Source organism: Ostrea edulis, chromosome 9, assembly GCF_947568905.1.
Source record: "Ostrea edulis chromosome 9, xbOstEdul1.1, whole genome shotgun sequence".
Classification (NCBI taxonomy): domain Eukaryota; kingdom Metazoa; phylum Mollusca; class Bivalvia; order Ostreida; family Ostreidae; genus Ostrea; species Ostrea edulis.
In genome coordinates this window covers 44,575,971-44,596,648 of record NC_079172.1, presented here as the reverse complement: position 1 = coordinate 44,596,648, position 20,678 = coordinate 44,575,971, and the positions used below count along the sequence as shown (strand labels likewise).

At 34.1% G+C, this 20,678-nt stretch overlaps 1 protein-coding gene across 7 annotated transcripts in view; it reads left to right on the top strand.

Moving 5' to 3' along the window:
* Nucleotides 1–329: 329 nt before the first annotated feature.
* LOC125658228 (GTPase-activating protein skywalker-like) overlaps nucleotides 330–20,678 on the top strand; it is a 34,104-nt gene continuing 13,755 nt past the window's right edge. For 2 of the 7 annotated variants that reach the window (XM_056149330.1, XM_048889400.2), the window contains exons 1-4: nucleotides 337–422; nucleotides 14,625–15,493; nucleotides 15,881–16,188; nucleotides 18,701–18,802. In XM_056149330.1, the coding sequence (XP_056005305.1) occupies nucleotides 14,707–15,493; nucleotides 15,881–16,188; nucleotides 18,701–18,802 (1,197 nt within the window). In that variant the 5' untranslated portion in view covers nucleotides 337–422; nucleotides 14,625–14,706. Of the gene's footprint in view, nucleotides 423–577; nucleotides 861–10,382; nucleotides 10,455–13,436; nucleotides 13,517–13,761; nucleotides 13,916–14,624; nucleotides 15,494–15,880; nucleotides 16,189–18,700; nucleotides 18,803–20,678 lie in introns of those variants that run through there. The other 5 variants (XM_048889399.2, XM_048889398.2, XM_048889403.2 and 2 more) reach the window with 5 other exon arrangements.

Below are 20,678 nucleotides of genomic sequence, written 5' to 3'. Positions count from 1 at the left end.
GCAAAGAAAAGTAAAGGTCACCATACACCTTTCTACAAGGGGAGATAACTCTGACGAAAAAAAATCTTATTTTACTATAAATAAATCTGGTCATCCTCTGCTCTGCCATCACTAAATAGTACTAAGGCATTAAATTGTTTTCACAAAAGATTTAGTGCTACAGATATTGACTTTGAGTGAAAATAAATGCTTTTATGGATCTGATACCTTAAGCTTCAAACTCATTAACAGATAAAGCAAACTAGATTTTCTGAGGAAATATCCCCTTTTCACTCGGCCAACTTCAGTTTTTAGTTTTATTGAAACGAATTCGTTTTAGTGTGAGTTACTTTAATCGCAAAGCTATTTTTGGTACAAGTTACTATTGCTATTACACCTTTCCGCTGAACGTCGAAAATATTGGCTTTACTAAAGTTTCAAAGGTAATTATTTCACAAAACATGTAAAGTTCCCATAAAATACTGTTTTCAAAGTTATAGTTTCATAGTATTGTTCCATTTGAAGAAATTGGAAGTTGTTGTGAAATAGCGTACAGGTCTGCTGATAATAATAAGCATTGCGCGCACTGTCATCAGACATGTAATTTATTATCATGAATAGAGAATAGGCCTAGTGATTTATGCCTCTACGTTTAGTGGGTGGTATCTATGCAATGTGGGATATCTTCCTCCTCGGCATAACAACAAGGAAGGGGATATGCGACAAATTTATTTACAATTTCGTAGAGCGAAGAATGACCACATTCTATATTTAGTTCTGTACTTGAATGTCTATGATTCTAATATGTATAACGGTATGGCTGTTGGAACGAGCGAAGCATGATATGGTCACTGGAGTTTCCCAACCAGCCTAGTGATAATGTATGAACGACCACATTCTATCATCTATGTTTAGTTCTGTACTTGATTAGGCAGGCCGAGTTTACAGTAATGTCTATGATTTTAATATGTATAACGGTATGGCTGTTGGAACGAGCGAAGCATGATATGGTCACTGGTGTTTCCCAACCGGCCTAGTGATATTTGTATGAACAACGAAACATCAAACTAATTTAATACTGGTAAACATGGTGACTTGGTACCAATATTTTATTGTTGACATTAATGTCACAAATCAAACTCCAATGCTTGAAAACTTCATTGTATTTTTTTTAAAAATTCAAGCAATTTATTGATCTCAGACATTTCTACCAGCCAGTAGGTAGCACTGTCTTGATGTGGAGTCATTTTAGGCTTCACTGGGGCAAGGAAAATTTAAGGTATGGAGGGGGTCCGCTCTTAGCACTAAGGTTGGTGTGGTGAGAAATTTAAAAAAAGTAAGGACTGGTTTACTCTAATATTTGTGAATCAGATAAATTAAAATAGGTATAAACTATTGTGCTTGTGATCTACATGATTATATATGTCTGTAATTTGTGAAGATTCAGCTCTGTAGACACTGTCAGATTTAAAATACTGAGAGGTAATACTGTATTTACATTAATTTTTGATGAATAATTCATGCATTTTTAGGTCACCTGAATCATTCAGGTGACCTATTGCTATCTGTTTTTGTCCGTCGTCGTGCGTTAACATTTGAACATTTTCAGCTTCTTCTCTGAAACCCCTGAACCAATTTCAACCAATTTTGGCATATATCATCTGTGGGTGGAGGGGAACAAAAATTGTGAAATTCGTGGTCCCTGCCCCCCTGGGGCCTGAGGGGTGGGGCAAAAACCATCAAAATAAGTGTAATTTTAAAAAATCTTCTTTACTCCTGGACATCAAGAAGCCAAACTGTGGGCATAATTATAATGAGTGTTGAGCCCTCTACCAAAATTGTGAAATTCATGGCCCTTGGGGCAGGGGTTCTTGTGTTAGGGTGGGGCTCTATTGGTCATATAGTGAAAATATAGAAATTCTTTGAAAATCTTCTTCTCTGTCTCTGAGTATTAAGTAGACAAACTAATAGCATGGTAATGATGAGCAAGGATGCCTCTTAAAAAAATTGTGAAATTCATGGCCCCTGGATCAGGGGTTCTGGTGTGTTAGGGTGGGGCTCTATTGGTCATATAGTGAAAATGTAGAAATTCTTAGAAAATCTTCTTCTCTGTCTCTGGGTATTAAGTAGACAAACTAATAGCATGGTAATGGTGAGCAAGGATGCCTCTTTAAAAATTGTGAAATTCATGGCCCCTGGATCAGGGGTTCTGGTGCTAGGGTGGGGCTCTATAAGTCATATAGTGAAAATGCATTATTTCTTTGAAAATCTTCTTCTCTGTCCTTGGGTATTAAGTAGACAAACCAATAGCATGGTTATGATGAGCAAGGATGCCTCTTTCAAAATTGTGAAATTCATGGCCCCTGGGTCAGGGGTTCTGGTATTAGGGTGGGGCCCTATTGATCATATAGTGAAAATGCATTTTATTTCTTTGAAAATCTTCTCTGCTGCTGGGTATTAAGTAGACAAACTAATAGTATGATAATGATGATCAAGGATGCTTCTTTCAAAACTGAAATTTATGGCCCCTGGGTCAGGGGTTCTGGTGCAAAGGCGGGGCTGATTTCTTTGAAAATCTTCTGTTTTTGTCCGTCGTCGTGCGTTAACATTTGAACATTTTCAGCTTCTTCTCTGAAACCCCTGAACCAATTTCAACCAATTTTGGCATATTGCATCTGTGGGTGGAGGGGAACAAAATTGTGAAATTCGTGGTCCCTGCCCCCCTGGGGCCTGAGGGGTGGGGCAAAAACCATCAAAATGAGTGTAATTTTAAAATATCTTCTTTTAAAATGACACATGTACTTCATGACCACATAGCTATTCAATGTTTCTTCCATCCAAAAGTAAAATTCTTATATTTAAACACAAACCTAATTCAAACATTGGAAGGTTGTTACATGATACTCAGGTGACCTATAAGGCCCGCTGGGCCTCTTGTATTATTTATTATTATTGCGAAGAAATTGGGGGTAACTATTCATGATTTCTAATGAATGATCTCCGTGAACCTGGCGTGGGGATTAAAGAAGTAGCATGTTGAAACAGATTTATGAAAATATTGGTTGCATGTAAATGACAATGATTAGAAATGTAATATAGAATTAGAAAAGCAATTTCTCATGTATAATTAGTAATTCTATCTCACTAAGCTCTCTACATGAGACAGTACTGATGTACCATTAAACAGTTCCAGTTGACAATTAACATGACAGCAACAATAGGTATATATTGTTTATATACCTAGTGCAACTGTATACATAGTCTACTCAACATGCTATCGAGAGGTTAAACTTGGTTACATAATAAGAATTTAATTTAACACTTGATAGCGGACAGGTTAGCAAATTGCTAATCAAGAGAAGTACCTGAGGCTTTCCATCCAATGTTGTGAAACAAGTTTTAAAATTTATTTTAGATTTCATTTTTTATGCCCCCCCCCCCCCCCCCCCCCGAGATCAAAGATCAGGGGAGGGGGGGGGGCATATTGTTTTTGTCCTGTCTGTCATTCTATAATTCCATCATTCTGTCTGAAACTTTAACCTTGCTAATAACTTTTGAACGATAAGTGCTAGAGCTTTGATATTTCACATGAGTATTCCTTGTGAAAAGACCTTTCCATGGATACCAACATTTTATACCCTGTGACCTTTACCTTAGAGTTTGACCTACTTTTTGAAAACTTTAACCTTGCTAATAACCTTTGAACAGTAATTGCTAGAGTTTTGATATTTCACATGAGTATTCCTTGTGACAAGACCTTTCCAAGGATGCCAAAATGTTTGACCCTTGACCTTGGAGTTTGACCTACTTTTAAAAAATTTGACATTGGTCATAATTTGTAAATGGTAAATATTACAGCTTTCATATTGCACCTGAGCATTTCTTGAGAGAAGATCTTTCTACTGGTACCAAGATATTTGTCCTTGTGACATTGGCTATCATCAGGGGCATTTGTGTTTCACAAACACATTGTGGTGTGATCAAGATGTGTGTATTAGAATTCTATTAGTTTTTGTAACAGAAATCTTTTTACAGTGTAATAGTCTGTCCTAAATAGTGATATGTACAGTGTAATTCTAATTTATAGCAGATTCGGCAATATTTGTGTCCCACCCCAACCAAAAAATAAAAAGAAGAAAAAAAGAAAACTCATGAAACCGCAGATTAGTGTGTCTTCATGCAGACTTCTTGATTAATAGACATTACAGTGACTGTATTTGCCTTCCTTTCTTCAATAGTCATTGATTATATCACGAGTCAACTTGTAAAGTTGCATGATCATGATAGTGTGATCAGTTTAGAACATTGAATATTTTCTCATGCTTTTGGACATTTCAACTACATGATTCAAGTGTTGTGCCTGAATTATTCTAAAGAAATTAAAGGTAGGGAAGTAGAGTCTGAAACCTTTCCTTAATAGTTTCCAAGAGTTCAATAACAGAAGGCAGTATTGGGTAGGAACTTGAATTTTGTTTCTATAAATATAGTTTTGATGTCCATATACCAGGAATAATTCCGAATTAACACACTTCTGTTATAGTAATTAAGTATACAGATATCATCTTTATGTACTGTTCTGATCTAAGAAAGTGCCTTAAAGTTGATTTCCATAGGAAAAAATTTCTGTCATATTATGAGGATTCTTGCTACAATCAAATCAAACTTCTCATTTTCAATATTTCTGTACAAAATGTGAATAAATATGGAAAACATGTAAAAATAACAACATTACAAATTGAATTAAGTCAAGTTTATCAAATTATTAGTATTTACTGGGTATTTGTTTTCAGAGATTTCCTGTATACAGACACTGTGTAATAAATTGAATTCTTTTCACACATTGACAGGGCTTTCAAAAGTAGCCGGTAGCCGGCGGATTTCCGCCGCCTATAGTAACATTAGGTGCCGGCTACTTTAGTGACAAAAATGTATGTCCAATGAAAAAAACTTTTATAAAACTTTAAACATCTTCCAAACTTTAGTAGACTCAGAAATCGCGGCCATTAGGATGTAAAAACGTGTTTGCTTGCGCTAAATTTAGTTCAGGTAAATACCGGCACCTGATTGGTCGTCTGTTGGTGTAGAAAATGATACGTCAATTGCAATAGTCGGAAAGCCTCGGATTTACCCAATTCGTGACAACACGGACGAGAAGTTCCAAAGATAACAACAAGTCCTGAACGTAAAAATCAATGATGTTGACGGAATGAAGAGAACAAATACCCTGTTCAGTTTCGGCTTTAAAAAGGCCAGAAGTGAAAGTGACACAAGTATAATATCAATCAACAATTTTAAAGCGAAAACAATTTAATCAGGAAAAATTTCAGACTTGCTATTCTTTTTAATTTGCAAATGCCCATGTGGTATTAAATAAAAACGAAAGTAGAATTTTTCAGCACAAATTCGCTATGTTACCAACAGATCTGTAGCTGTTAACTTGAATTTGTGGAAAAATAAAATTATAGGTCATTTAAATGTTACTTATTAATTTGTAATAAAGATTGTTTGGGTTTTATTTAAAAAATATTGGGGTGAGCAAAAGCAAAAGGTCCCAATGGGTTTCATGTCAGTCTTGGAGAAAAATATTACTCCCAGTGTAAGTTACCAGACTTTAAGGGACCAAATGAAAATAGAAATATAGAGTTGTGTTAATTGGTGAAGAATATTCTTAAAATATTGGGAGTGCAACTCTTATTTGCAATTCAATAAAAAATAATGATTAAATACATGTAAACTTTTTTTTTATAACATACAATGTATCCGTTAAATAAAGAAACGAAAGCTGACAATACAGGTAATTAGAACAACTATAAATATAATATATATTGATGCTTTATTATATAAAACTGGTGTTGGTTGTGATCTATATTCTTCTTACATTTTACTTTAATCTGCTTATACTCTTGGGTGGCAGAGATTCAAGCAAAGACACTTAAAAATTGATTGATACAGCATTGCAAAAAATAATTACATGTAGTTATCTTGATGCACTTTATTTTTCATTTTGCATCAAAATTAGTACTTTGCAATGTTGAATTTTTTAAAGTTTTTGCATGAACAGAAAATTTCACATATGAAACAATAAATTCATGGCAAAAGTAAAAATTTCAGGCAAAAAAATGACAATTTCAAAGCTGCATTTAAGTGCCAGGAAACCGCCAGAATGCAGGATTTTGCGTCATTTACCCCAGAGCTTCTGGGGGCCTTGAGCGGCCCCCAGACCCCCGGCCGTAAGGGCGCCGAGCATAGCTCAGCGTGCGATACGGCCGCGCCATTTGCATTGGATCGCCTTCTACTTTTTCATTTCAGCCTCCTACTTTTAAATTTGTTGAAAGCCCTGCATTGATTAAAGAATTGCTGTAGGTAACAAAGTATTAATAAGTACTCTACGGTAAGGAAACTTTCCAAAAAAGCCCCAATTTTATAAAATTGTAAAAATTCGAACTCTTCAAAAGGAGGTAGAAAATATTTTTCGTAGTAAGTGGATGGTAATTTGAACCATTTTAAAATTGAGAGACTGAGCTGTCTTCACAAAAAACTTTTCTAAGGTCATATTCAATGAGTGTTTTCATCTTTTCCTCATTTTGTGTGCTTATTTTCAGCCAGGCCCCCCCCCCCCCCCATTTTTGTGAAGACTGCTGAGGAAAAGATTCAAACACAGAAAATAGATGGAAACTTGTATGAACCTTCAAATGTGTTTTATTGTGTAATTATACAGAGGAAATTCTGAATTCTGACTCAGGAAGAATAAGTTCAGATTTGTTGTAAATGATGTTTCACGTTCTGTTCTAGACAATGTTTGAATTTGGTCAATAAGCATTGATCGATGTTCATAAAAGCAAAATGTTTGCTTTGTTGAATATTAAAAAAATCAGTATTGATTGTCTCCATGCATTCTTGAGATCACTATAATGCAAATATCACATGTCAGGATTCCTCATTGATTTTCTCCTTTCTATAATCCTTAAATAATCTGATATTCTTTTTTTTTATATTAGAGAATAAGGTACTCTAAAATTAAAAGATTAGACAGAAAATTATGAAAATGTGTTATGGCAAATTTTCAAGGTTTTTGCATACACATGTAATAGACCTGTTCTGGTAAACAGTCATTGACCTGTCTGAATCAGGAAGAAGAAGAAAATGCAGAAGATTTTAATTCACACACAAGTGACACATCAGTTTTTGTACTGCATGTTCAAGGAGTAAATCAAATAATTATCTTATTAATTAGGATCTCATGTTGAAATAGTGGAAGCTCTACAGGAATCGCATCAGATCTGTCTTAATTTCCGTCATCACTTTCGTTGGAAACTCAGTATTTTGAATAGTTTTCAACATAAATGTTTTATTTATACAAAGGTAGTTATTAGCATTAAAGGAAGATAACAACATATTTTGGAAGTCATGAGGTTCAAGGTCATAACAGATCAACCTCTGACTTTTCTATACATATGTACTCTCATTGTGACAAAATAACTTAATAAGCTTTGTAGATCTTTATTCATATTTTACACAAAAAGCAATTGACTGATCTCAGTGGTAGAACATTCACTTTGACATATATGTAAACACAGGTAGTGATTGCTCCTTTCCCAAACGCTGAGCATTTAGTAGGAAAAATCACAGGTTTTTTGGACATGACCTTAAAAATGGAGGTCCCATGTCGTGGCAGACATTGACTTGTTAAAGGACCCTCACTGCTATGGCTAAGGAAGGTCTGAATTTGTGGTACTCCACAATACTAGATCTATATTAGGGCTTCAGAGTAATAAGAGGGGGTGTGTAGGAAAAAATCTGTTAAATTCTTTTCAAAAACATTGTTTTTGACTCCCATTTTGTCCCCAGAATGAAAATAAAATTCGTCTTCAGGACACTACCATTTATCTTTCAAAAGATGAATTGGCTACTGCGTAAACTGTAAGAGGACTTCTGGGAACAAGGTTTTAAATTGTAGAAAAACATTTTTTAACCCCTATTTTGCACTCAGAGTAAAATTGAAAGTTCCAAAACCTTACTGCACATCTGCAAGACACCACTTATGATATTCCAAAAGATTGATTGGTTACTGCTTAATTAAAGTAAAGGAGGAATTTGAGGAAGAAGAAAGTGTGACAGACAGATGGATGGATCAGGGTAACAGCAATATATCCACTCTTTCTTTAGAAAGTGTGGGTATAATGAGATAATTTAAAATATGTTTCATACAAATTATTTAATAGCTGATATGTAAAATCTAACATGGCAGATCATAAACAGTAAACAAATTCTGAATGCACAATGCTTAAAATTGGATTGCTGTATCTTCATAATGAATATAGCTTGTATGCACAGTTACTGAAGAAAGTTAATGAAACAATTAACAACATTCAAACTTGATAACAATCTAGCTAGGATACATCAGAAGGAGAACAAAAACAAAACCAGCTATAATTAAGTATCCTAGGTTTTCAGTTGAGACATCCACAGAAAAATATTATCAGAGTATTTTACAGTTGTTTCTGCCACACAGAAAAGAATTGCAATTTAAACCTAGAGAATTTTTATGAAACTAGATATATCAAATATCCTGGTGAGGAAGCCTTACAATCGTTGAAAGAAATTGTAGACAGCAACATGTCAGAATATGTAAAAGAGGGTCAAAACATAAAAGAAGCAGAAAGAATATTTGATGCACATAGTCCTCAAGAAGATGCATGGTGTGAATTATGTCCAGAAACAAAAGTGAATAGAATGGAATGCATAGAAGAAGGAATAAATACAGCACTTATTAGATTTATACTAGTATAACTTAGTCTTTCAACTATACCCATACCCTATATTGCATGACCTCATAATAGCACTTCAGAAATAGCTGGGAAAGTGTTCGCCCTATCTGCCAAATTGACCAATCTATGGATTTTTCTCAGAAAATGGCTAAAAATATGCCATTTGCCCTGTATTCTACATCCACCCTATTTCTGAAAATTATGGTACTCATTAATATGCAAGCATCCTCAGGTAATGTAGATTTAAGTTTGCTCAAATCTGCTACATGTAGCTAGCTTTTTAGGGCAGGGTGGGTCCACAATAGGGGAACAAAATTTTATTTGAAAATATATAAAACTTAAAGGGAAAAAAACTTTAAAGCAATACAAGCTGTAACTGATGGCAAATAAATAGAAAATAAAAGAACAAATATTTAACATATTTGTGATTGAATATTATAATATAGCTTCAAAGAATCAGAGTGAATCTGAAGCATTAAAACTTTCAAATCAGCAGAAAATGTCGATTTATGAATCATTGTCGTCCTGTCAGTAATTCTTGCTTATAATCTCTGATGTGCATTGACCCTGGAGGTCACCAGTTCGGAAAAAGCAAAAGAGAGGCACTAAATACATGTCAGATTTGAAAACAATTTAACATGTCAATTTTATATAAAATTCACTATCAAAATTTCATTTGAGTGTCACATTTGCGTAATTATCACTTTCTTACACTTATAATTATAATGCTGCTTGTTATTTATGAAACGATGTAATATTTTAAAACAATCGACACGTGTAGTTACTTGCGTAAGTTTCTGTCTTTGTATATCTTGGTCTCAGCAACCCGATTATGTTCGGCAATCATTGTTCCTATGTCCGTGTATAGGACACAATGGCGGTTTATAGGAAACACTCACTGTAGGTATGCTCTCAAACAATATTCCTTTGTTTATTTTGCTGAATTTTTCTTCATATTAGTTATATCAATAGGTGTTATTCGGTGCATAATGGAGAGTTGAAAAAATAATGTCAATTACAGTTTGGGTTGCTTTAAAAATCTTTTTTTTTTTTTCATGAACAACAAGGCCATGATTTTTCATTAGCTCAACAGAACTATAAACTTAAGTGAACTTTTAATGGTCATCAGACATCGGTTGTCCAATTCCATCTGTCCAGCTGTCCATTCGTCCATCTCTAAACTTTAGTCTTTTCACATGTTTGACTTTTTCAAAACCACTGGGCCAATTTCAACCAAACTTGCCTTAAAGCATCATTAAAGGGGATTTAAATTTTTCAATGAAGGGTCACACCCTTTTCTAAAGGGAGGTAATCAAGAAATAGGGAAATTATAATGGCATCATTTAAAAATCTCAAGAACCACTGGGCCAGAAAGACAAAACTTATGTGAAAGCTTTCTTATAATATAGAATGTAGATTCAAAATTGTTCAAATCGTCACCCCCTACCCCACCCACTGGGTAGGATGGAGCCATGGTAGTGGATCAGTTTTACAAGGGGATATTTAGGTAAAAATCTTTTAAATGAATAAGGCTTGTGGGCCTCTTGTTTTATGTTACTACAAAATCTGTTATGTAATCAGGTTAGATAAAGGTCGCTGCTAAGTAGAGTCATATATCTCTAATTGTCTTTCTAGGGAAATAAACTCACAAGGAGATGAACTTCTGAACACAGACAGTTGTGTGTAATTTTACTTTGGAAATAACAGGTAGTCATTTTTACTTCATTTTCTTTCAATCATTATACATGTATGTTTAAATGATTGATCTTTGTATGTCCATGCCTGTATGATTTTCAGAGTTGTCATTTAATGTATAGTTTATTCACATATGTTCATGTATGGTTGTATGTATAATGCAACAAATATGCAATATACAAACCTGTGTCGTAGAAATTATATTCTGCATTTTTATCTGTTGCTTGTTTCTTCTCGCCGTCTTAGTTTGATATTGAGCTGTATTCTGTGGTTGTATGTGGATAATAGACCTTAAAACAAGGTCAAGGCCAAATGTGAAAGAAAACTCCCACTGTATTACTGTAGACAAATTTGGTTATTGCATGTACTTTATATACCTAGTATGTAATGAACTTATGTTTATATTTTATTAATACACTTAGAATATTTTAACATTACATGGTTAGATGTAAACCTGCCATGTTTTTAAATTCTGTATTTGATAATTCCAAGTAAACACAGGAAATGAAGAGTTGTATATTAGCTAGATAGTTTGTGTGCCTAGTCAATGACCTGATTTTCCTCCTGCCAACAATGCATGTGTAAATGGGAGTTGCATGTTGTAATTTGTGGACATAATTAGTGCTCGTGCTAAATGTCTGTGTGACACTAGGACACAGTTTTATGATTTGGGTGTCATTGTCTCAGAAGACACGTACATCCTTAAAGTTAAGATGATCTAATTCAGCAAAATGTAAACAGTGTGTTTATTTACATTGGTTTGGATGTCATATTTTAAACCATGCAGGGGCAGATTTCACAAAACTATCTTACAAGTAAAATCTGTTTTAGTTCAGACTAAAATTTGTTTTAAGATCATGTCATAGCTGTTTCAAAAACTGTCATATTTTAAGCTATAATTTTGTAAGTTCGTTAGAAATCTTTTAATGACATATTAAGTCTATACTGAACATGGTGATAGGCTATGTTTTGCTAAAACAAAATAGGTAGCTTATCCGGAGGGAATGTAGTTTCAGATATGAAAAGAATCTACACTAATCGGAGGACATGAGCACAGTATTTGTTTAGAATATCCCACAGCCAACTTTTCCATATACTTTCACTGCTTAGAATTTCCATTTTTTGCTTCATTTCTTCCCCCTATCACACATAATCTGCATTAACTATAGAAGTAATTATATTCTAAATTATCTTTTAACACTATTAATCTTTTATCAAAAATATTTTATATTATTTCAATATTAAATCGGGTTCACAATTCAATTTTAGTTAAAAACGATAGATTCACAGTAAGTCTCGTTATTGCAAGAATTACATGTACATGTATAGGTGAGTATATACAGTAGTCTTTTAACATAGGCGTTTCTATCAAAAATATCATTCAATACTTTCATTTGTATCACAATTTTTGTAATCAAAAGGAATATTACTTTTGAAATACAAAATAATGTGCAAAAACACATAATTTAGAAAAGAAGTAAAATATAATACATTTAATCATTACAAATGACTAAAATAATATTTCAACTTCCTATCTATATTTATGTCTCCCATGGAATTATGTTTCCCCTCTTCCAGGGGGAGACATATGGCTTATTGGAGTTCAGAAAGTCTATGTTCTGCCCATGCTTTCTCCTCCATACCATATGCAATATATTAAGGGGAGGAGGTTTTCATTTGATGCACTTCTAATTTGGTGAGCTGGGGAGACATTTGTTTTTCATATAAACAATCCCTAGTTTTATATACTTCAATCTTTCATATAGCTTTTAAATTCACCCATGCAGTTAAAGATAATAAAAGAAGCATGGTTTTTACAATATAAGGAGTATAACAAGGTCCTAAGATCTATCTTAAGATTTCTAAAAGTTTTGTGAAATGGAACTGTCATATATCTTATGATTGTCATCGGTAAGATCTTAAAAAACCTGGCCCAGATAATTAATCTTACCTTAGAATTGGGAGTTATACATGTATATCAAATATATAACTCCCAATTTTAAGGTCAGATATCAACATACATGTCACATTTTGAGTACTTTGCAGATTTTTATGCCAATCTAGTTTGATTATAGTTTTAGTCATATTTAGTATGTGTATTTCTTGTGGGAAGACCTTTCCATGACACCAAAATCTTTTTCCTGGTGGCCTCAACATTGACCTTTTACCTACTTTTAGAAAATTCGAATATATAAGCCATATCTTTCAAATTCTAAGCGGTATTGCTTCTGTGCATCTTTTGTGAGAAGACCTTTCCAACAATACCAGATTTATTGACCTTGTGGCCTTGACCACTGACCTACATTTGTAGCTTTTGAAAGTTTTAAAAAAAACCTAGTGTATTACAGTCCACTTTGTTGTAAATCTGGGGGCATCAGTGTTTCACAAACACATCTTGTTCTAGATTGTATTTAGTAATGTTTATAGTGCATGCATGTCTCTATTGCTAGATTAAACTTATAATACAGATTAAGGTTGTTATTTTTCACTTTAGAAATTTTAAAAATTTATATTAGTTTATTTTAAGAATGTTTTGTACATGTACCTGATGATAAATGATGAATAACACAGCTGTCATTACTCTATCAGTATTTATCTAAGGTTGACAACAGCTGTATTTTAAAAGCAATCCGTAAATTGATTGTGATGCAGGAGGCATATTCATACTTAAAAAGTACGCACACATGTATGTGCACACATTTTTTGGTTTCAAAATCATATTGATAAATTTACTTCTTATTTAGATTGACCATCACAGATTTTATAGACACCTGCAGAGCCCAGGGCTTTTTTTTTTCTTCAGTAGATGCTATGGAAATTATTTCATTTCCTGTGTCGAGTTTGTTAGATAGGTGACTGCATGAGTTACAATACCCTACAACTCTATTTTGTGTGCAAATTTCACTTGATATTCATGCGACTTCACATTTTAGTGATATTAACATTATATACAGCCTATAAATAGCATTTTATTTTCCCTTTTATGATATCTCTGAGGGATTGTTTTATCTGTTGTGTGCATATAAAGGCTAGTGTGCTGTAGTACAGGTATATATCTGTGTCAGTCAATGCAGGTATGTAAAAAAAAAAAAACGGCTTTGCATTAGGGTTGAAATGAGGTAGTGATCGTATTCAGAATTATGGTGATAACAGGAAGGGAACTTGTACATGTGTCATATGATTGCATGAAAAACTTATGAATGAAAATTGCATATATTCTTTTAAACTGCATTTTAAGTGATGTTTGAATTTTTATCTTGCTAAGTGCATATACATTTTCTTGATTGATAATTTTCATGGACATATGCTTTATTTAAAGTTAAAACTGCCATAGCAACCCAATGAGTTATGCGACTCATTGTCATATGTGACCGTAACCCCCCCCCCCCCCCCCCCCCAACCAACCAACCAACCAACACCCTATCTACAGGAACTGTATTAAGCGATCACCTAACATGACTTGAAGGTTCACAGTGAGCATTTCTGATCAAGAAAATCTTCTCAAGAATCAAAAAGTGTTGTGTAGATTTAATTTGTTCATACCATGATACCAGGATGAGAGCTACCAAAGGAATTAAAGTTGTAAATAAGAGTATATAGGAAATTTCCTTGAAATCTCTTTTTCAAGAACCACAAGGATAAATGTGTTATTGGTTCACACAAGATCCCTGTGTTCAGGGCAGGGCCACAGTAGAAGTTCAATGTTTTACAAAGGAATAGGGGAAATTTTTGAAATATTCCCAAGAACCACAGGGATACAGTATGACAGGCCACAATAGAGGCTTAATATTATTTTATATCTTCTTTGATTAAAATCTGTACTTCAAGAACCACATGAAGATAAAGTTAGTTTCTATGACCCTAGAGCCAGAGCAGGTCCACAATAAGGGTTAAAGATTAACACTTTATCTTACTCTATGTGCATGGATATGATGCAAGGTAACTCAAATGAGTGTCGATCTGGCCCATTTATTATTTCCCTTCCTATAAGTAAAATTAACTGTCATGTTTTTGATATTATTATTTTTTTCAAAATATGAACTTAGCACATTGATAACATGATGTGCAAGTAATATTGGTTATTTCGAATTCTTTGTAATCTCGTGTGTGATTTCATAATACATGAATTTCATTGTTTAAACTTCTGTGCAATGCATTCATTGTAATTTATTTCCTCTGTAGGTTTGATCACCTTGTGTCACAGTAATATTGAGATAAAGCAGATTGTGGCTTCATTACTAAATCACCAATAGTCATGGGATAGATGATATCAGAATGCGATCCCTCCATCATGGACATAGCGAAGAAGGAAAAGTCAGAGATGGAGGATGGAAAGATAAATCCAGGGATAGATTTGGATAGTGGAGAGAAAAAAGAAGAAGAAAATTGTGAGGAGGAAGAGGAACCAGCAGTACATACAGAGATTGACAGACGTGAGACTGAAAATGGAAAGAAAGAGGAAAATGGAGATTCAGAGAGGGGTGAACAGACAGAAAAAGAGACTGATGAGGAAGAAGGAAAAGTAATAGCACAGAGAGAGGGAGAACACACGGTGGATGTTAAGGCAGATGAAGTGATAGAGGTAAATACCGAGGAAAGAGAAGATGAAACAGATAGTTGTCCTACTTATGACAACGACATTTCAAAAGGTGATGATGAAAATGGTGAAGATGTAAAAACAGTTGATAAAGATAAACTCAAGGACTCAAGTACAGCAGAGAATGAGGACGCAGAAGTGACTAGCAATGGATTTGAGGTCATTGCGGAGGACAGTCTCAATATTCCTTTTACCCACTATGTGGATCACAAAAATCTCACAGAGACCAGCAGAGGAATCAATGAGACTGAAGGGTTAGATGGTGAGAATGAGCTTATTCAACTATTGAGGGTGTATAAACAAAGTAACAAGGATCTGAAAGACTTTCACAGGAGAAACTCCTGGGGGACTCACCATACCATCAGGGGCCAGCTGTGGGTCCGGGTCTGTGAAACTCTTCACAAAGCTAAAGGGAATCTCTATGATGACTATGAAAAAGATCTTTTCCACCAAAGTAAGTTTCGGACGTTTAATAGTTATGTTCGTCTTGAGTTTGGTGGGATACAAGTCCCATTTCTATTAGAATTTTTAGCTCTGTTGTAAAAGTTTAGTATTTTAAATATTATTACTATGACACAGGTTCAATCTACTTAGCATTATTCTTTTTCTGATCTAACCAATATTCTTTTTATTCTGAAAACAAAATGGTGGTACAAGAAAATTCAGAGATTGAATATTTTAACAGTACACCATGTACATATTTACACACACAAATATGATTGTCAGGTAAACAATACAATTAATCATGATTGTAAGATTACTGTATGTGTCTAAATTATTGTTTTATAATAACTGAATAACAATGTGAGCAGGTGAGTATAACTTTATATGATATTTTCAGGAAACTCAGATGACATAGCTTTACCTTCTTTTGTGGACTTCAGTAATCTCACCTCCTATCATTTATCTGAGCAAGGAACCAAAACTGTGGCCAAGATTCTCGCCATCATCCAAAACACCAATCCAGAGATCTTATACTGCCCCACCCTATACGCCAAGTTGAGCATTCTCCTACACTACATGGACCCGTCGGATGCCTTTAACTGTATTTACGCTTTACTCCGTTCCAAAGACGCCAACATAATGCAGACCAAAGTGGCAGTGGAATCCTCCAAACTTGTACTCAGAGACCTTACCAAAAAATATGCGGTAATTAAGTCTTCCAAACAAAGTTTGGAGAATTATTGTCTTTGCTCAGTTCTTATTATCATTACTATTATTTTTTTTTCTCCTTCCATTTTAATTTTTCCAGAGTGGATCTCGGAAATGGTTAGGTGCAAGTTTATGGTATGGTAGGCCTATCCTAAGCATTCAAATTTTGCAATATGTGGGAGGGAAAGAATATTTTTAGGATATCAAAATGAGATAGGTTAAAACTTTTTTATCCCCCTTTGAAGAATTATTTTGCACTTGTCGGTCGGTCTGTAGACCAAGTCTTGTCTGCTCAATATCAAAAGAATCCCTTGCTTGTGCTTTACACTTACCAAACTTGGTACAGTGGTTCCTCCTAGAGAGTAGATGATCCCTATTCATTTTCAGGTCAAAAGGTCAAGGGTCAAAGTGGATATAGTAAGATATTTGCTTAATATTTTTAGAATGCTTTGCTTGATAGACATCAAACTTGGTCAAAGGTCAAATTGAACAGGATGATATATTGTCCATTCAATGTCTTAAGAACCATTCCCTTCACTGACCATAACTTGGTACACTGGTGCCTCCTAAAGAGTAGATGCCCCCCCCCCCCCCCCCCCCCCCCCCCCCCCCCCCATTGGTTTGAAGGTCACAAGGTATGAAGGTAATGATTCTAATGACTGCATTGTTATTTAGAAATGTCTGCTCAGCATTTTGAGAGATCAAACTTATCATGATTACCTCTGACTAGTAGATAACCCATATCTCTAACCATCACTACAGACATTCTTAATGTAAAGTTGTTCCTTTTCAATATTGTCACACTGTAGTTAAAAATGGCAAATAAAATTGTATGCTAGCTATCATGGAGATTTCAACAAATTCAACAAAATTTGGTATGTAGGGTTAGTTGAGGATGGCAAATGAAATTATGAACTAATACCATTTTCAAAATGGTGAACTTATCCTTTTCAAAGTGGTTGTCAACAACGTATTAAATTTCTAAATGAAATTTTAATGGTTGACTTCCTTTTAAAACATGAATGAAATTATGAATATCAGCAATATTTGTTTTCTCCTTTCAAAAATTTGATTACCAAGCTAAGTAGCTTAGTCCGTTAACGTGTCGGCTGCTGACCATGGCTTCAAGTCAAGCATGAGTTTCTAGTTGTTGTTTTTTTTCCAGATTACTTTCTACTTAATTATTAAATTGCATTTTTGTGTCGCCTGCGTTACGCAGTGGCGACATATAGGGATCACTATCCGTCGTCGAGGCGTCGTCGTCGTCACAAAAAATTTCTGTCACAGTTTTCTCAAGAACCACATGGGGCAACTCCCTGATATTTGGCACAGAGCATCAGTGTGACCAACTGTATTGTGTAAGACATTTTCGAATCTGTCACTTATCAACTTCCTGTTTGCCGGGACTTAGAATTTTTTACAGCAAAAAAATTTCTGTCACAGTTTTCTCAAGAACCACATGGGGCAACTCCCTGATATTTGGCACAGAGCATCACTGTGGCCAACTGTATTGTGTAAGACATTTTCGAATCTGTCGCTTATCAACTTCCTGTTTGCCGGGACTTAGAATTTTTTACAGCAAAAAAATTTCTGTCACAGTTTTCTCAAGAACCACATGGGGCAACTCCCTGATATTTGGCACAGAGCATCACTGTGGCCAACTGTATTGTGTAAGACATTTTCGAATCTGTCGCTTATCAACTTCCTGTTTAGTGACAAAAACCATTTCAATAATTTACTTTTTCAACATTATACGTGATATATTACATATAGAATGAACTAGCAGGCGACACATGTCTTCCGGGGAAGACTTAATACTGCGTTTTACTATAGATAAAGTCAAGTTTGAAAGTTTTCAATTTCAAAATATTATTGTATTATTATTTGGTAAGTAGGGGTAGGTGAGGATATAGTAAACTCAAGATTATCAAAATGGTGGAAAATTTCAAACTTCGCTGAAAACATGTCAATCTTCAAATGTAAAATATTGTCAGATCACGAACAAATTTGGCATGTAGTGGATGGTGAATAAAATGGTGGACTTGAAATTTTAAAAGTAGCTGCCATTTTCAAAATTATCACTTAAAACATATGTTAAACTTCTTAATAAAACTTCACTTTTGAAAATGCTTTTTAAAGAATTTCCAGAATTATACATGTCCTAAGGGAAATAATCAAAATGTTTGTTTGGGAGACTTTTATAACAGCATCCTGGTACAATTATCATTTATATTTAAATTGATTTTGGAAGAAAATTTAAACACAAAATTCTGTTTATGAAATAATCTGAGCACTATTTGTGATATTGCATAGCAGTTTTGATAGTTGACGTGTGTATTTGGCTAATTATTCTATTCTAAGAAATGCATACATAAGACTAAAAGTAAAAAGAAATGATTTTCTCCATGCCATTTTAATTTCATCAAAATAAAGCAGTATAAGTGATATTAAAGATAAGGAAACAGGAATTATTTTGTGATAGATCTATAGCATGGCATTTTGTTTACAGAAATCGGCATATGTGTATTTGGTCAGAAACAGCAATGATGTTACATCAGTGTTCGATGGGTGGATGTGGTGGTTGTTTTCGGACCTGCCCTTTCCTCACATTGTGAGTATAAACCATCTAGAATTATAGTCCCTTTCTAAGTTTTGAAAAATTTGTTAACTGGGAGTTTATGAAGAAGTTTTGTTTAAACTACACCATTTTTGAATGAATTTGTTTATGCATCTCTACTGCAAAATTTTGCATACAAATGTAAATTCATAGAATTGTCTTAATTAGAATGTTAGGACACCTGAGTAAACTAACTTTCACTTCTATTTAAATTTGGTATAAAGCATCTTTGGGACAGGGGTACAAATTTTAAATTTCAGGACTTCTGCACCCTCAGAGCCTTAGGGGTGTAGCCATAACTACCAAAAATTGACCAATTTTAAAGTACACAAGGATGCTAGGCCTCTCTGGGATCTTATATGGTACACACAATATACACTCTGTATCTCGTCTCTTCAGTTTTGTTCCAATGAGTGATAGCTAACAATATATAGGATAAAATACTGTAGTTGTTTTTTCTCGCCTATGCTACATATAACTGGTATTTTTATCGAGACACAAATTTAGTGATTTGTCCATGAATTAAGGGTATATACATGTATATTTAGTGAAAGCTAATCTTAGCAACTTTGTAATTCCAAAAAGATAGCTTAGCCTATTACTTCTGATATGGAATAAATATTAATGATATTCAATTTTAGCAACCTCAACACTGTCGCTAATACATATATGCCAAAACTAAATCCTCACTAAAATTTCTACTTATACGGTATATAAAAAGATTTTTTTTTTTCATTTGCATACAAATTTTTTATTGTATATTATATTTTTTTTTAAAATACTATAGAACTTTTACATGTAGTTAAGTTTCAGTATGGTGGAAACCATTAGGAATCATGATCTATTCATGGTTTCCGCAGACTGAAACTTGACAGAAACTATTTAAGCACTGCAGAAACCATTCAGGAAACATCAATGTCAGGTTTTTGCAAGGAAAGACTTCTTTTTATACACTCGTCTTTAGATGGGACATATGGTACAGCAATGTCTGTACATCTGTTCGTCCATTAGGCGTTCTCATTTCTCTGTCACAGATCAAGCTGAAACTTGATATGTACCTTCTTTGTGGGTCACTGTAGTTCATATTCATGTTGCAATTTTTATCCATTTTGACCTCTCTTATAGGAGTTTTGCCCCTTTATATGAAAATTCAATATGGAGGGTACATAATTTGTCCGACTGTCTTCTTCCACAATTTTCAAGTGAGAATCGTCTTATTTTACAGAGTGTTTGTGTGGAAATTGAAGATGTGCATGTGACAAGGATTTTGATTGTATTAAAATTTTGAGAAAATTGCACTTTGCTGAATTTAGTCCGTTTTGAGGAAATATTACATCTTGTCAGTCTAACTCCTCCCACAGTTTTCAAGTGAGGACCTTATTTTACAGTGTTTGTATGGATATCGAAGCTTTGTATGTGGCAAGGAATTTGATTTGCTTCAATTTCTGAGAAAATAATGGTTGTTGAACTTATATAGTCCTTTTTGAGGAAATATACATATGAAGTAAAGGACATATTATTGGTTTAAATTGCCCTTTTAACTCCTCCCACAGTTTTGAAGCTATGGCCTCTGTAAATAACTTTGAAGATTGGCATAGTGCAAGGATTTTGATTCTCAACAATTATTTAATTTTGTTTGATGTTTAAAATATTTACAGGTTGTTGAACTTGGTCAAATTCGGGGAAATGTTTGGTTTGTCTATCTGCCTTAGTCATAGTTTTTAACCTATACAACCTTTCATTCATAAGATGCAAAGAAAGTATGTCACAGCCTGATGATGGCTGATACTACCTGAAGTTCTACAAACCATGGCTTAAGAAAAACACCCTATATAAGCTCTTCATGGGTGTATTATGTACTGCTTTTGGT